The sequence below is a fragment of the Scyliorhinus torazame genome, chromosome 25, assembly GCF_047496885.1.
Source record: "Scyliorhinus torazame isolate Kashiwa2021f chromosome 25, sScyTor2.1, whole genome shotgun sequence".
Classification (NCBI taxonomy): Eukaryota; Metazoa; Chordata; class Chondrichthyes; order Carcharhiniformes; family Scyliorhinidae; genus Scyliorhinus; species Scyliorhinus torazame.
The window spans coordinates 24,746,993-24,764,139 of NC_092731.1; the positions used below are offsets into that span (position 1 = coordinate 24,746,993).

Here is a 17,147-nt window from a genome sequence, read left to right on the forward strand (position 1 = left end):
ATCCGTCTGTTGGAAATAGGTAAGGCGGAATTGACCACCTGCTCCCTCTGGCGGGTGTGTCCAGACCTGCTGAAGCCGGTGGGCTTTTGAATGGTTTACCCCATTTCACAACCCCCTCCGCCTCTAAAATTCCTCATGAGGAATCTAGCTTTCCTCCTCTCCCCGACGCGCCCAGCTAGGACCCCCTCAGTGAGGGGATTTAGACCCTCACCAGACCCTCATTGATCGTCGCACTCACAGCCAATCAGGTTGCTGCAAGGGCAAGCTCGGCCTCTCGATGACCAGAACTGGACACCACTCTCATGTCGCGTCTGCACAGATGGATCATGACTTTCGAGGTCCATATTTTTCCCTCCCAAAAATATACTTGATTTGTAAAATTGCTACAAGTACATGTTCAAAACTGTATGAACATACACAGCAATGCACAAAATAGGAGCAGGAGTTGGTCGTTCGGCCCCTCGAGCCTGCTTCACCATTCAATAAGATCATGGTTGATCTGTTAGTGTTGAGGCCCCACCTACCCTCGATAACCTTTGATCCCCTTGCTGAACAAGAATCTATCTACCTCCGCCTTAAATACATCAGTGATCCCGCCCTCTACCGCCTTCTGAGGCAGAGAGTTCCAAAGTCGCTCAACCCACAGAGAGAAAAGAATTCCCCTCATCTCTGCCCTAACAGGGCGATGCCTAATTTTGGAACAGTTCTCCCTAGTTCTGGGCTCACCCACGAGAGAGAGGTCGTCGTTTCCACATCCACCTTGTCGAGACCATTCAGGATCTTCTAAACTCCAGTCAACTCACCCCCTCACTTGTCTAAACTCCAGTGGAAACAGGCCCGGCCTATACAACCTATACAAAGACAACACATCGGACGGGATTTACCCCCTAACCTGCCGCGTGTTTTTTGAGGTGCCTCTCATTCTTCTCACCTCCAATGAGTAAAGTAAGGTAAAGTCAGCACTGTCCCGGATGACCACAGGCTGCTTTCCCCTTTGAGGGGGAGAGCTGACTGGTGGTGATTTAACCTACGGGTCACCACACCTCAGGCGAGTGGCAAGGTTGAGAAGACGGGGCCTTCGTGAATAACCTCGGCAGGTACGGGGAATTGAACCCGCGCTACTGGCCTCGCTCTGCATCACGAACCAGCTGACCAGCCGACTGAGGTAAACCGACCCTCAAAAAGGAAGCGCCCAACGTGGGGCTCAAACCCACGACCCTGGGATTAAGAGTCCCAAGCTCTACCGACTTGAGCTAGCCGGGCATCCGATGAGCACAGGCCCGACCTACTCAACCCTCTCCTCATGAGAAAATCCCTCCACACCCGGGACCCACTCTGCTGTCATTCAGCAGGGCTGAGCCAGGCGTGAATAAGCTGAGGCCTGTCGAGGGCAACGGAAAGCAAGATAATGTACAGGAATGTTAGGCATGTAATCGCGTGCTCTGCTGTGTTCAGCTGTTTTACTAAAACCCTCTCATACATCTCCCCTCCAGTATCGTAGCCAGGTTTCCACCTTTGGCAAGAGGTTCTTCAATTACAACAGGCCGGTGTATCGCTCAGATCCTTTCACCGACAGCCGGTCTATATCCAGGCGCCTGCAGCTCCCTCCCGGGGAGTACATCATTGTGCCCGCCACGTATACGAAGAACCAGGAGGCAGAATTCCTCCTGCGGATATTCGCTAAGTGGAGCAATGTGTCCAGGTATGGCTCTGAGGGTAGGCGTTAAACCCATGGGGACGGGAGCCATTTTGCACCCCTGTGGAATGTCAGTGAATTTAACGCACCGACCCAGGCAAAATTATTGATCAAAGATCTCTCAGTCTGAGCATCACATGCGGCACGGTGGCACACGCTGCATCCTCACAGCGCCAGGGACCAGGGTTCGATTCCCGGTTGGGTCACTGTCTGTGCGGAGTCTGCACGTCCTCCCCGTGTCTGCGTGGGTTTCCTCCGGGTTCTCCAGTTTCCTCCCACAGTCCAAAGATGCGCAGGTTAGGTGGATTGGCCATGATAAATTGCCCTTAGTGTCCAAAAGGATAGATGGGGTTATGGAGGAGTGGGCCTAGGTAGGGTGCTCTTTCAGGGGGTGGGTGCGGTCTTGATGGGCTGAATGGCCTCCTTCTGCAATGTAGGAATTCTATGTACCTCCTATACAGCCAAAAGCCAGATTGAATATTCCTGGCCTTGAAGAAATTACTCGACGATTAAAGAAGGCACCCTGGCGATTACTCCGGTCACAGGGGTTCAAATCCCACTGCAGCATTCCATTCTTCCAGGGAAGGAAATCTGCCGTCCTTACCCGGTCTGGCCTACATGTGACTCCAGACCCACAGAAATGTGGTCGACTCCTAATTACCCTCTGAAATGTCCGAGCGAGACACTCCGTTCTATTCAATAAGGCAGCTCACCTCCTACCTTCTCGAGGGCAATTAGGATTGGGCAACAAATGCTGGGTTGGCCAATGACCTCACGGACGGCATTCTCCCAGCCTCACAGCCATGTGTTTCTCGGAGGCGGCGTGCCGTTCACTGGCAGCGAGATTCTCTGCTCCCGCCGCCGTCATTGGGAATTTCCCCTGAAGCCCACCTCACGCCGCCGGCAAACCCGCGGAGGGGGCGACGGGGGGTTGTCTGCGGGACCAAAGAATCCCGGACAGCCGGATAATTCCGGCCGACATGAAAAGAATAAAGCAAAGGAAACTTTGTTACCAGGAAGAGAGGGAAGGGTGGGCCATTGGTCCTCCTCACAGACAGGGGGCTGGATTCTGAGATTTTGAGGCTATGTCCCCACGCTGGCGGAACGGTGGCGTTTTAGGCCGGACAAACTGGATGTCTCGGATCGTGTTTTCGGGATCCCTAAGGGGGAGGGGAAGCAGCCCCAAGTCGTGGTCTACATAGGTACCAACGACATAGGTAGGAAAAGGGATAGGGATGTAAGGCAGGAATTCAGGGAGCTAGGGTGGAAACTTAGATCTAGGACAAACAGAGTTATTATCTCTGGGTTGTTATCGTGCCACGTGATAGCGAGACGAGGAATAGGGAGAGAGAGGAGTTGAACATGTGGCTACAGGGATGGTGCAGGAGGGAGGGTTTAGGATTTCTGGATAATTGGGGCTCATTCTGGGGTCGGTCGGACCTCTACAAACGGGATTGTCTACACCTGGACTAGAGGGGTACCGATATTCTAGGGGGAAAATTTGCTAATGCTCTTCGGGAGGGTTTACACTAGTTCAGCAGGGGCTTGGGAACCTGAATTGTAGCTCCAGTATACAGGAGGTTGAGAGTAGTGAGGTCATGAGTAAGGTTTCAAAGTTGCAGGAGTGTACCGGCAGGCAGGAAGATGGTTTAAAGTGTGTCTTCTTCAATGCCAGGAGCATCCGGAATAAGGTGGGTGAACTTGCAGCATGGGTTGGTACCTGGTACTTCGATGTTGTGGCCATTTCGGAGACATGGATAGAGCAGGGACAGGAATGGTTGTTGCAGGTGCCGGGGTTTAGATCTCTCAGTAAGCTCAGGGAAGGTGGTAAAAGAGGGGGAGGGGAGGCATTGTTAGTCAAGGACAGTATTACGGTGGCAGAAAGGACGTTTGATGAGGACTCGTCTACTGAGGTAGTATGGGCTGAAGTTAGAAACAGGAAAGGAGAGGTCACCCGGTTAGGGGTTTTCTATAGGCCTCCGAAAAGTTCCAGAGATGTAGAGGAAAGGATTGCAAAGATGATTCTGGATAGGAGCGAAAGCAACAGGGTAGTTATTATGGGGGACTTTAACTTTCCAAATATTGACTGGAAACGCTATAGTCCGAGTACTTTAGATGGGTCCGTTTTTATACGATGTGTGCAGGAGGGTTTCCTGACACAGTATGTAGATAGGCCAAAGAGAGGCGAGGCCATATTGGATTTGGTACTGGGTGATGAACCAGGACAGGTGTTAGATTTGGAGGTAGGTGAGCACTTTGGTGATAGTGACCACAATTCGATTATGTTTACTTTAGTCATGGAAAGGGATAGGTATATACCGCAGGGCAAGAGTTATATCTGGGGGAAAGGCAAGTATGATACGATGAGGCAAGACTTAGGATGCATCGGATGGAGAGGAAAATTTCAGGGGATGGGCACAATGGAAATGTGGAGCTTGTTCAAGGAACAGCTACTGCGTGTCCTTGATAAGTATGTACCTGTCAGGCAGGGAGGAAGTGGTCGAGCAAGGGAACCGTGGTTTACTAAAGCAGTCGAAACACTTGTCAAGAGGAAGAAGGAGGCTTATGTAAAGATGAGACATGAAGGTTCAGTGAAGGCGCTCGAGAGTCACAAGTTAGCTAGGAAGGACCTAAAGAGAGAGCTAAGAAGAGCCAGGAGGGGACAGGAGAAGTCTTTGGCAGGTAGGATCAAGCTTTCTATAATAAAAGAATGACTAGGGTAAGAGTAGGGCCAGTCAAGGACAGTAGTGGGAGGTTGTGCGAGGAGATAGGAGAGGTGCTAAATGAATATTTTTCAGCAGTATTCACACAGGAAAAAGACAATGTTGTCGAGGAAAATACGGAGATTCAGGCTGCTAGACGAGAACGGCTTGCGGTTCATAAGGACGAGGTGTTAGCAATTCTGGAAAGTGTGAAAATAGATAAGTCCCCTGGGCCGGATGGGATTTATCCTAGGATAGTCAACACGGTTTTGTGAAGGGTAGGTCGTGCCTCACAAACCTTATTGAGTTCTTTGAGAAGGTGACCAAACAGGTAGATGAGGGTAAAGCAGTTGATGTGGTGTATATGGATTTCAGTAAAGCATTTGATAAGGTTCCCCACGGTAGGCTACTGCAGAAAATACGGAGGCATAGGATTCAGGGTGATTTCGCAGTCTGGATCAGAAATTGGCTAGCTGGAAGAAGACAAAGGGTGGTGGTTGATGGGAAATGTTCAGACTGGAGTCCAGTTACTCGTGGTGTACCACAAGGATCTGTTTTGGGGCCACTGCCGTTTGTCATTTTTATAAATGACCTGGAGGAGGGCGTAGAAGGATGGGTGAGTAAATTTGCAGATGACACTAAAGTCGGTGGAGTTGTGGACAGTGCGGAAGGATGTTACAAGTTACAGAGGGACATAAGATAAGCTGCAGCGCTGGGCTGAGAGGTGGCAAATGGAGTTTAATGCAGAAAAGTGTGAGGTGATTCATTTTGGAAGGAATAATAGGAAGATAGAGTACTGGGCTAATGGTAAGATTCTTGGTAATGTGGATGAGCAGAGAGATCTCGGTGTCCATGTACATAGATCCCTGAAAGTTGCCACCCAGGTTGAGAGGGTTGTTAAGAAGGCGTACGGTGTGTTAGTTTTTATTGGTAGAGGGATTGAGTTTCGGAGCCATGAGGTCATGTTGCAGCTGTACAAAACTCTGGTGCGGCCGCATTTGGAGTATTGCGTGCAATTCTGGTCGCCACATTATAGGAAGGATGGGGAAGCATTGGAAAGGGCGCAGAGGAGATTTACCAGAATGTTGCCTGGTATGGAGGGAAGATCTTATGAGGAAAGGCTGAGGGACTTGAGGCTGTTTTCGTTAGAGAGAAGAAGGTTAAGAGGTGACTTAATTGAGGCATCCAAGGTGATCAGAGGATTGGATAGGGTGGACTGTGAGAGCTCTTTTCCTCGGATGGTGATTTCTAGCACGAGGGGACATAGCTTTAAATTGAGGGGAGATAGATATAGGACAGATGTCAGAGGTAGGTTCTTTACTCAGAGAGTAGTAAGGGTGTGGAATGCCCTGCCTGCAACAGTAGTGGACTCGCCAACACTAAGGGCATTCAAATGGTCATTGGATAGACATGTGGGCGATAAGGGAATAGTGTAGATGGGCTTTCGAGTGGTTTCACAGGTCGGCGCAACATCGACGGCCGAAGGGCCTGTCCTGCGCTGTAATGTTCTATGTTCTATGATTCCCCGTTTTGCTGGGGGCTAGCAGGAAGGCAGCGTAGAGCACCCGGCTCTAGCTGCCGATACGGCCCGACAATTGCCGGGTGTGTGGCCTCGCATGCGCCCGGCGGTGGCCTGCAGCGGCCCGCTATGCTTCATGGCGGATGCCGCTCGCGGACCCGGCCGCGAAATAGTCCTCCCCTTCGGCCAGCTCGGGTATCCCGGACCACCCCACCACAGTGCCCCCAGCCCCGAATAATGTCCCCGCCTACCTGCGGATCGGCCCTCCCCCGACTGAGTCCGCAGCCACCTCGCTCCGTTCCCGACGGGTGAGACCATGAGAGACCCACACCATCGGGAACTCGGCCAGAGGGGCGGAGCATCTGGGGGCGGAGCTTTGGGGGCGGAGTATCAGGGGGCGGAGCCTTGGGGGCGGACCTCAGGCAATGTTCTGAGGCTGTGGATAGGTGGTGCGGCTAACTCTTTGGAGGGGGCGGAGCATCACAAAAGCGGCACTGCCCCCGATTCTGTCAGGAATTTGGATTCTTCAGCCCGACGCCGAACGCGATTTCAGCATCAGCGACCAGAGAATCCAGCCCAAGGTGACCCAATCTCACGGAGAAAGTTACGTTAAATTAAGGCAGGGCAGTGGATCCTTGGGAACAGCGCCACCTGGAGGTTCCCCTCGGAATCACTCACCATCCCAACTCGGAAATATATCGGCCGTTCCTTCACTGTCGCTGGGTCAAAATCCTGGAACTCCCCTCCCTAACAGCACAGTGGGTGTACCTACACCACAGGGACTGCAGCGGCTCAAGAAAGCAGCTCAGTGCCACCTTCTCAAGGGAGAATTAGGGATGGACAACAAATGCTGGCACTTCCAGAAGACCCTCCCATAGAGCGTTCGAGCTGGGGGGGGAGGGGGAGGGACGGGGGGCGGGGATCACCTTGGGGACCTCGGAGATTCGGATGCCAATTAGAAATATCAGTTTTACAAAACGGACTCGGCCTCGCATTGATCGCTGAGGCCCCTTATACAACACGAGTGACGAGTTACGTTATATAGCTATGGGTTTCTTGGCATTGCGAGTGCGTGGAAACACGTGGCTAAACGCGCTCATGACGGGACTATGCTCGCGTTTATAGAATCAACATAGAATCATAGAATTTACAGTGCAGAAGGAGGCCATTCGGCCCATTGAGTCCACACCGGCCCTTGGGAAGTGCACCCTACTTAAGCCCAAGTTGAATTGAGCCCTGGGAAATCTTTTGGGAGAATCGCGTCCTTGACCTTGTGTGACATCATAATAATCTTTTATTGTCACAAGTATGAAGTTACTCTGAAAAGCCCCCTGTTCGGGTAAGCCGGTACGGGAATTGAACCCGTGCTGCTGGCCTTGTTCTGCATCACATGTCAGCTGTCTAGCCCACTGAGCTAAACCGGCCCAAGCAGCTATGGTGAAATTGGAATCAATGGGGTTTGGAGCAGGGAATGCTCTACTGATTGGACAAAGGAGGACATTTCGGCAAATAAATCCCTGGGGTTAAATGGCGGGAGTTTCTCTCACTGTCTTACAATGGCGACAGTCGGGTAGTTTTATTGGCAATTTCACTTGTTTTTACACAATCACTTTCTGTTTTCTAGGGAGAACAGCATCACCACAAATGACTTCAACCCCAAGGTAAATGTAACAGGGAGATCCGGCTGAATTTCACAGCTGTTGGGTTTGGTTTTGCTCCAGTCCATCTGTAATCCAATCAAAACACTCCAGGACAGGTACAGCACGGGGTTAGATACAGAGTAAAGCTTCCTCTACACTGTCTCCATCAAACACTCCCAGGACAGGTACAGCACGGGGTTAGATACAGAGTAAAGCTCCCTCTACACTGTCCCCATCAAACACTCCCAGGGCAGGGACAGCACGGGGTTAGATACAGAGTAAAGCTCCCTCTACACTGTCCCCATCAAACACTCCAGGACAGGTACAGCACGGGGTTAGATACAGAGTAAAGCTCCCTCTACACTAAACAGCAAGCCTCCTGCCTCTGGACCCGAACAGGGTCGGAGGCGGAGACTTGCCACCTTTATACATAAACCCGAGGGGAGGAGCCACAGGCAGAGCCAGCCTGGACAAGCCCAGGCATGCACAGCACAACACAATGCAATACCGTGGTTTACCACAACAGGTAGTGCGGCCTCAACCAGGACCTGGGATTCATGTCGCATTACATTCATCCCCCACCATCTGGCCTGCGAAATCCTACCAACTGTCCTGGCTTGACACAATTCACATCTCTTTAACCTGGGGTTACCCCATCTCTGGATCTGTAAAGATTTAATCACCTGCTAATGCTCGCATTCCAAGCATTGTCTGGCATCTTTGAATCTGTCATCGCTTCTCGGCCTTTTGGCTAAGATCAAGTGTCTGTAGATTGAGCCTTTGTGTTCAGATCTGGTATGTCTCTCTTGTGGGGACCATGAATTCGATTCAATTTCAATTAGTTTTTTTGGAGCAGGCGAGGAGCTGGATTAGGGGTTCGCCCCTGACCCACACTCTGAGCCCTGGCTTGGTAACTCAGAAAAGGACAAATTAAAAAATAAAAAAAATCTTTGAATCTGTCTATATATATGTTTCTGGAACATACCTCTTCATTCACCTGAGGAAGACGCAGCGCTCCGAAAGCTAGTGACATCGAAACAAACCTGTTGGACTTTAACCTGGTGTTGTAAGACTTCTTACTGTGCTCACCCCAGTCCAACGCCGGCATCTCCACATCACAACACGTACAGCATGGGGTTAGATATAGCGTAAAGCTCCCTCTACACACTCCCAGGACAGGTACAGCACGGGGTTAGATACAGAGTGAAGCTCCTTCTACACTGTTCCCATTAAACACTCCCAGGACAGGTACAGCACGGGGTTCGATACAGAGTGAAGCTCCCTCTACACTGTTCCCATTAAACACTCTCAGGACATGTACAGCACGGGGTTAGAGACAGAGTAATGCTCCCTCTACACTGTCCCCATCAAACACTCCCAGGACAGGTACAGCACAAGGTTCGATACAGAGTAAAGCTCCCTCTACACTGTCCCCATCAAACACTCCCAGGACAGGTACAGCACAAGGTTCGATACAGAGTAAAGCTCCCTCTACACTGCCCCCATCAAACACTCCCAGGACAGGTACAGCACGGGGTTAGATACAGAGTAAAGCTCCCTCTACACTGTCCCCATCAAACACTCCCAGGACAGGTACAGCACGGGGTTAGATACAGAGTAAAGCTCCCTCTACACTGTCCCCATCAAACACTCCCAGGACAGGTACAGCACGGGGTTAGATACAGAGTAAAGCTCCCTCTACATTGTACCCATCAGACACTCCCAGGACAGGTACAGCACGGGGTTAGATACAGAGTAAAGCTTCCTCTGCACTGTCGCATTAACATGCTTGAGCCCCAGTGTTGGATAGCAGCTACTGGGAGATTTTCCATGTGTTCCATTGAGAAACTCCTGCTCCCGGTCACTTGAGGGTTTGGGTTGAACACTTTGTGATTCTCGCTGTCCACTCGCTCTTACAAACTGCGAAAGGACTGTGTCCGTGTCGCGTTTACAGCACCTGCCCTGACCAACCAGTGTGGGGCTGGCAGCCACTGTCAGGGGGTCGTTGCCATGGAGATACCTCCTTAACCAAGTCAACCAGACACTTTCCTTGACCCGGGTGTCCTGAGTGGTTTAGAATGAGGCCCACATTGCGGAGGGTGGGGGTGGGTGGTGGGGGCAGGGGAGGACTCAATGGGCACCATGAATAGCAGGCAAATTGCGGAGGGTGGCTGACTGGGTTTTAAGGAGCAATGCTGTCCACTACTACAGACTGCGGCCTGCACACTGAGGGATGTGTCCGCTCTCACCCTGATTCATCAGGGCCGATTCGTCAGCAGTTTCTGAATTTTGCATTGATTTTACTTCAATCTCTGCCTTTCCCTGTTTATCCAGATCACCTGGACAGAGGCCGATGCCACCAACGCCAAGCCACTGTTGAATGCCCTGCAAGATGCTGAAGACCAGGTATGTGGTTCCCGGTGGAGGTGGCTGCTGGCTTTATCATTTACATTGATTCCAGGGATGAAGGGTTTAACTTAGGAAGAGAGGTTTTTTTTTAACTGATTTTTACGGGATGTGGCCGTCGCTGGCTCAAGGCCAGCATTTGTTGCCCATCCCTAATTGTCCCTTCAGAATTTGGTGGTGAGCCGCCTTCTTGGACCCTGCAGTCCCTGTGGAGTAGGTACCTGTGGTAGTCTGTGTAGAGGTATTACGGTACCTGGTAATGCTGGAACACCATTGATAGAGATTATATGCTTTCTATTGGTCAAGCTGAATGGTAGCTCCGCCCTGCAAGGTGGGTTATAAGAGCCCGTGCCGCCCCAGCAGCCTTCATTCTGTACATCAGCTGCTGGGAAAAACATCTAGCTTATTAAAGCCTTCAGTTGGACTACAACCTCGCTTTAGTAGTCATTGATCGTGCATCAATTTAATAAGCTAGATTTAAAAGGATGGAGCTCCGAATCAAGCCGGAGTGTCTGCAACTCAGCCCCCACGTGGCGAACTCAGCGGCAACCTTCAAGCACTGGCTGGCGTGTTTTAAAGGATATCTCAGAATGGCCGAAAACACACCCACGGGAGAACAGAAAATGCAAGTCCTGCACTCGAGGTTGAGCCCGGAGATTTACACCCTCATCGAGGAAGCGGAAGACTTCGATGCAGCAATAGAGCTACTAAAAGGACATAATATTCGCCCGGTTATCCAGGTCTACGCCCGACATCTGCTAGCAACGAGGCGACAAATCCCTGGGGAATCGCTGGAAGAATTCTACCGTGCACTCCTGGTGTTGGGGAGAAACTGCAGCTGTCCGCAGGTTTCAGCGAGCGAACACACAGAACTCTTGGTCCGGGACTCTTTTGTGGCAGGTATGCTGTCCTCCCAAAGCCGCCAGGGATTGCGCGGAAAAGACACTCTAGGTCTCAAGGAGGCACGGGCCCTTGCAGGCTCCCTGGATGTGGCCTCCAGAAACGCCCGCGCTTACGTTCCCGACCGCGCGGCAGCCCCCTGGGCAGCGTGGAACCCCTCCGCAGCCGACCCCGAAACATCCCCCATCCTCCCACAAGCTTGTGCTGCAAGGCGGCCTGGCAACCCCAGGGGGCCCCGCTGCTACTTTTGCAGGCAGGCCAAGCACCCCCGGCAGCGCTGCCCAGCCCGTGCATCCACCTGCAAGGGATGCAGTAAAAAGGGCCACTTCGTGGTGGTATGCCAGGCCCGTGCAGTCACCCCAGTCTCAAGCGGCGAATGCGGACTGCCACCACAAACCTCTCCATGATCCCCGGGCGGCCAGCGGGCGCCGCCATCTTCTTACTCCAGGGCCACGTGTGGCCCCCGGGCACCGCCATCTTGTCCCGCAGACGCCATGCTCAATGGATGGGCGCCGCCATTTTGTGCACCTCCAGCCATGTGCGACCAATGGGAGCCGCCATCTTGGATGGACTCCCAGGACCCCAGCTCGGCTGACCACACACCGCCCGAAGAGAACTCTCAACTGCTGAGATTAGCCTTGGTGACCCTGGATCAGTCCCGGACTCGAACACTCTCAACTGCTTCAACAACTGTATTCATCAACGGGCACGAGACGTCCTGCCTAATCGACTCTGGGAGCACGGAGAGCTTCATACACCCCGACACGGTAAGGCGCTGTTCTCTCCTCGTCCACCCCGTTAATCAAAAAATCTCCCTGGCCTCCAGTTCCCACTCAGTAGAGATAAAGGGGTTCTGTGTAGCAAACCTCACAGTCCAGGGAAGGGAGTTTAAAAATTACCGGCTCTACGTCCTTCCCCACCTCTGCGCGACTACACTCCTAGGGTTAGACTTCCAGTGTAACCTCCAAAGTCTAATTTTCAAATTTGGCGGCCCTATACCCCCCCTCACTGTCTGCGGCCTCGCGATCCTCAAGGTCGATCCTTCCCTGTTTGCGAACCTCACCCCGGATTGCAAACCCGTCGCCACCAGGAGCAGGCGGCACAGTGCCCAGGATCGGATCTTTATTAGGTCAGAGGTCCAAAGGCTACTGAGGGAAGGAGTCATTGAAGCGAGCAACAGTTTCTGGAGAACTCAAGTAGTGGTGGTAAAGACCGGGGAGAAGCATAGGATGGTCATCGACTACAGTCAGACAATCAACAGGTTTACGCAGCTGGACGCGTACCCTCTCCCCCGCATATCCGACCTGGTAAACAGGATCGCGCATTGCAAGGTCTTCTCCACGGTGGACCTTACGTCCGCCTACCACCAGCTCCCCATCCGCACTAGTGACCGCAAATACACTGCCTTCGAGGCAGATGGGCGGCTCTATCACTTCTTAAGGGTTCCCTTCGGTGACACCAACGGGGTATTGGCCTTCCAGCGCGAGATGGACCGAATGGTTGACCGGTACGGTTTACGGGCAACATTCCCGTATCTCAATAATGTCACCATCTGCGGCCACGACCAGCAGGACCACGACACCAACCTCCGAAAATTCCTCCAGACCGCAAAGATCGTTAACCTTACTTACAAAGCGGATAAATGCGTGTTTAGCACCGACCGCCTAGCCATCCTCGGCTCCATAGTGCGAAATGGAGTTATAGGCCCCGACCCTGAACGCATGCGCCCCCTTATGGAGTTCCCCCTCCCTCACTGCTCCAAGGCCCTGAAGCGCTGCCTAGGGTTTTTCTCTTACTATGCCCAGTGGGTCCCCAACTATGCGGACAAGGCCCGTCCCCTGATCCAATCCACAGCTTTTCCCCTGTCAATAGAGGCCTGCCAGGCTTTCAGCCGCATCAAAGCAGACATTGCAAAGGCCACGATGCACGCCATCGACGAGTCCCTCCCCTTCCAGGTCAAGAGCGATGTGTCTGACGTAGCTCTGGCGCCACCCTCAACCAAGCGGACAGACCCGTGGCCTTCTTCTCACGTACCCTCCATGCTTCCGAAATCCGCCACTCCTCAGTCGAAAAGGAGGCCCAAGGCCATAGTAGAAGCTGTGCGATATTGGAGGCATTACCTGGCCGGCAGGAGATTCACTCTCCTCACTGACCAACGGTCGGTTGCCTTCATGTTCGATAATGCACAGCGGGGCAAGATAAAGAATGATAAGATCTTGCGGTGGAGGATCGAACTCCCCGCCTACAACTACGAGATCTTGTATCGTCCCGGGAAGCTAAACGAGCCTCCTGATGCCCTGTCCCGTGGCACATGTGCCAACACACAAGTGGACTGCCTCCGAGCCCTCCATGAGGACCTCTGCCACCCGGGGGTCACTCGCTTTTTCCACTTTACCAAGACCCGCAACCTGCCCTACTCCATCGAGGCGGTCAGGACTGCCACCAGGGACTGCCAAATCTGCGCGGAGTGCAAACCGCACTTCTACCGGCCAGAGAAAGCGCACCTGATAAAGGCTTCCCGTCCCTTTGAACGCCTCAGCATGGACTTCAAAGGCCCCCTCCCCTCTACCGACCGCAACGCGTACTTCCTGAACGTGGTTGACGAGTACTCCCGGTTCCCATTCGCCATCCCCTGCCCCGACATGACCGCAACCACCGTCATCAAGGCCCTCCATAGCATCTTTGCACTGTTCGGCTTCCCCGCTTACATACATAGCGATAGGGGGTCCTCCTTTATGAGCGACGAACTGCGTCAATTCCTGCTCAGCAAGGGCATTGCCTCGAGCAGGACGACCAGTTACAACCCCTGGGGTAACGGACAGGTAGAGAGGGAGAACGGAACGGTCTGGAAGACCGTCCTACTGGCCCTACGGTCCAGGAATCTCCCAGTCTCCCGCTGGCAGGAAGTCCTCCCGGATGCCCTCCACTCCATCCGGTCACTGCTTTGTACCACAACCAACCAAACACCTCACGAACGTCTCCTTGTCTTCCCCAGGAAGTCCTCCTCTGGGACCTCGCTCCCGACCTGGCTGGCAGCACCCGGACCCATCCTGCTCTGAAAACACGTGCGGGCGCACAAGTCGGACCCGTTGGTCGAGAGGGTCCACCTTGTCCACGCTAACCCCCAGTACGCCTACGTAGCGTAGCCCGACGGCCGACAAGATATGGTCTCCCTATGAGATCTGGCGCCCGCCGGAGCCCCACGCACACCCCAGCCACCAGTTCCACCCTCCCTCCCACCAGTGCACCTTACAGGAGGATCGGTCCTTCCGCCAGCCCCGTCTAGGCCCCCCCCCCCACCCACCGACGCACCCCGCAGGCGCTCCCTTCCCAGGTCAACCGTCTTCCCCACCAGCGCCGTCTAGGGGTGTCGAAGCTGACACATAGACAGAGGCCACACTCCCGGAGTCACAGACGCCCGAGCCTCCACCGGAGTCACCACCGAAGCTTCGACGATCACAGAGGACGACCAGGGCCCCCGATCGACTGATTGCTTCATTTTAAAGTGTATATTAATCATGAATCGTAACTTATAAATAGTAATTAGAATTGTAAATAGTTACAAAACGCTGTACGGAGGTATTACGGTACCTCCATAACTATAATTTCTACCACGTTACCATGTTGTAGTATCAGGCCACCACCCCCGCCGGACTTTTTTTTAACAGGGGGTGAATGTGGTAGTCTGTGTAGAGGTATTACAGCACCTGGTAATGCCGGAACACCATTGGTAGAGATTGTATGCTTCCTATTGGTCAAGCTGTGTGGTAGCTCCGCCCTGCAAGGCTGGGTATAAGAGCCAGTGCTGCCCCAGCAGCCTTCATTCTGTACCTGAGCTGCTGGGGGCATCACCTAGCTTATTAAAGCCTTCAGTTGGACTACAACCTCGCTTTAGTGGTCATTGATCGTGCATCAATACCTAAATGATAAAAGCAAATTACTGCTGACGCTGGAATCTGAACCAAAAATAGAAAATACTCAATCTCAGCAGGGGCGGCACAGTGGCACAGTGGTTAGCACTGCTGCCGCACAGCTCCAGGGACCCGGGTTCAATTCCGGCCTCGGGTGACTGTGCGGTGTCTGCACGTTCACCCCATGTCTGCATGGGTTTCCTCCGGGTGCTCCGGTTTCCTCCCGCAATCCAAAGATACGCAGGTTAGGTGGATTGGCCATGCTAAATTGTCTCTGGGTGTCCAAAGGTTAGGTGGGGATATGGGAGGCCGTGTGCCTGGATAGGGTGGTCTTTCGGAGGGTCGGTGCAGACTCGATGGGCTGAATGGTCTCTTTCTGTACTGTAGGGATTCTGTGATTGCTTTTCTGACAGTATCTGTGGGGGGGGGAAAGGAGCTAATGTTTCATGTCTGGATGACTCTTTGTCAAAGCTTTGGTTGTGCCCTCGGGTTCTAGTTTCTCCGACTAGTGGAAACATCCTCTCCACGTCCACTCTATCCAGGCCTCTCAGTATCCTGCAAGTTTCAATGAGAGCACCTGCTAATCCTTCTAAACTCCAACGAGTACAGACCCAGAGTCGTCAACCGCTCCTCATATGACAAGCTCTTCATTCCAGGGATCATTCTTGTGAACCTCCTCTGGACCCTTTCCAAGGCCAGCACATCCTTCCTTAGATACGGGGCCCAAAACTGCTCACAATACTCCCAAGTGGGGTCTGACCAGAGCCTTATACAGCCTCAGAAGTACATCCCTGGTCTTGTATTCTAACCCTCTTGAAATTGCATCTGCCTTTCTAACTGCCATCTGAACCTGTGTGTTAACCTTAATGGAATCCTGAACTCGGACTCCGAAGTCCCTTTGTGCTTCTGATTTCTGAAGTCTTTTCCCATTTAGAAAATGGTCTACGCCTCTATTCTTCCTATCAAAGTGCATAACCTCGGTTTTCCACATGGTATTCCATCTGCCACTTCCTTGCCCACTCTCCCAGCCTGTCCAAGTCCTTCTGCAGCCTCCCTACTTCCTCAATACTACCTGTCCCTCCACAGATCTTTTTATCATCTGCAAACTTAGCAACAATGCCCTCAGTTCCTTCTTCCAGGTCATTAATATTTATTGCGAATAGAGAACATAGAACAGTACAGCACAGGACAGGCGCTTCGGCCCACGATGTTGTGCTGATCATTTATCCTAATCTAAGATCAACCTAACCTACACCCCTTCAATTTACTGCTGTCCATGTGCCTGTCTAAGAGTCGCTTAAATGTCCCGAATGACCCTGACTCCACCACCTCTGTTGGCAGGGAATTCCACACACCCACCACTCTCTATATAAAGAACCTACCTCTGAAATCTCCCCTGTACCTTCCTCCAATTACCTCAAAATTATGTCCCCTCGTGACAGCCATTTCTGCCTTGGAGAAAAGTCTCTGGCTATCCACTATATCCATACCCCTCATCACCTTGTACACCTCTATCAAGTCACCTCTCTTCCTTCTTCGCTCCAGTGAGAAAAGCCCTAGCTCCCTCAACCGTTCTTGAAAATAAAAATGAATGAATGGACTGGTTTAGCACAGTGGGCTAAACAGCTGACTTGTAATGCAGAACAAGACCAGCAGCGCGGGTTCCATTCCCGTACCAGCCTCCCCGAACAGCGCTGGAATGTGGCGACTAGGGGCTTTTCACAGTAACTTCATTTGAAGCCTACTTGTGACAATAAGCGATTTTCATTTACAGCACTTTGTCAAAGGCCTTCTGGAAATCCAAATAGATCCCGTCTGTGGTACTATCAGGTATTGCTGTACCCAAGAGGCTGGTGACCATTGGTTAAACCGAGGAATTTACCATTGGCTGTTGATACGTAGCTCCGCCCTGACAGGCGGAGGATAAGAACCGGGGCCGTCCCAGCAGCCTTCTCTTTCTGTACCGAAGCTGCTGGGGAACACTTCTAGTCGATTAAAGCCTTCAGTTATGACATCACTTCGTCTTGAGTGTAATTGATCGTGCATCAATTTAATCGACTACACTTAAGCTGAAAGGATGGATCTCCGAATCAAACCGGAGTTTCTACAACTCAGCCCCCACGCGGAGAACTCGACTGCAATATTTACGCACTGGCTGGCGTGCTTTAAAGGCTACCTCAAGACGGCCAGAGGCACGCCCTCAGGAGAACAGAAACTGCATCTCCTGCACTCAAGGGTCAGCCCTGGGATCTACACCCTTATCGAGGAGGCGGAGGACTACGATGCTGCGATCGAACTGTTAAAAGGACATTATATCCACCCTGTAAATCAGGTCTACGCATGTCACCTCCTTGCAACTAGACGGCAAAGCCC

At 52.4% G+C, this 17,147-nt stretch overlaps 1 protein-coding gene, 1 non-coding gene and 1 pseudogene across 2 annotated transcripts in view; 2 read left to right on the forward strand and 1 right to left on the reverse strand.

The window, feature by feature from the left end:
- Positions 1–17,147, forward strand: part of LOC140402429 (calpain-2 catalytic subunit-like) — a 276,110-nt gene that overhangs the window by 101,918 nt on the left and 157,045 nt on the right. Inside the window, exons 12-14 of the mRNA XM_072490200.1 lie at positions 1,494–1,702; positions 7,542–7,578; positions 9,892–9,963. Coding sequence (XP_072346301.1) covers positions 1,494–1,702; positions 7,542–7,578; positions 9,892–9,963 — 318 coding nt within the window. The remainder of the gene's footprint in view (positions 1–1,493; positions 1,703–7,541; positions 7,579–9,891; positions 9,964–17,147) is intronic.
- On the reverse strand, positions 1,190–1,263 carry trnak-cuu (transfer RNA lysine (anticodon CUU)). Its single transcript has one exon. It is a non-coding gene; the product is annotated as a tRNA-Lys (tRNA).
- Positions 8,289–8,491, forward strand: LOC140402580 (U2 spliceosomal RNA; annotated as a pseudogene).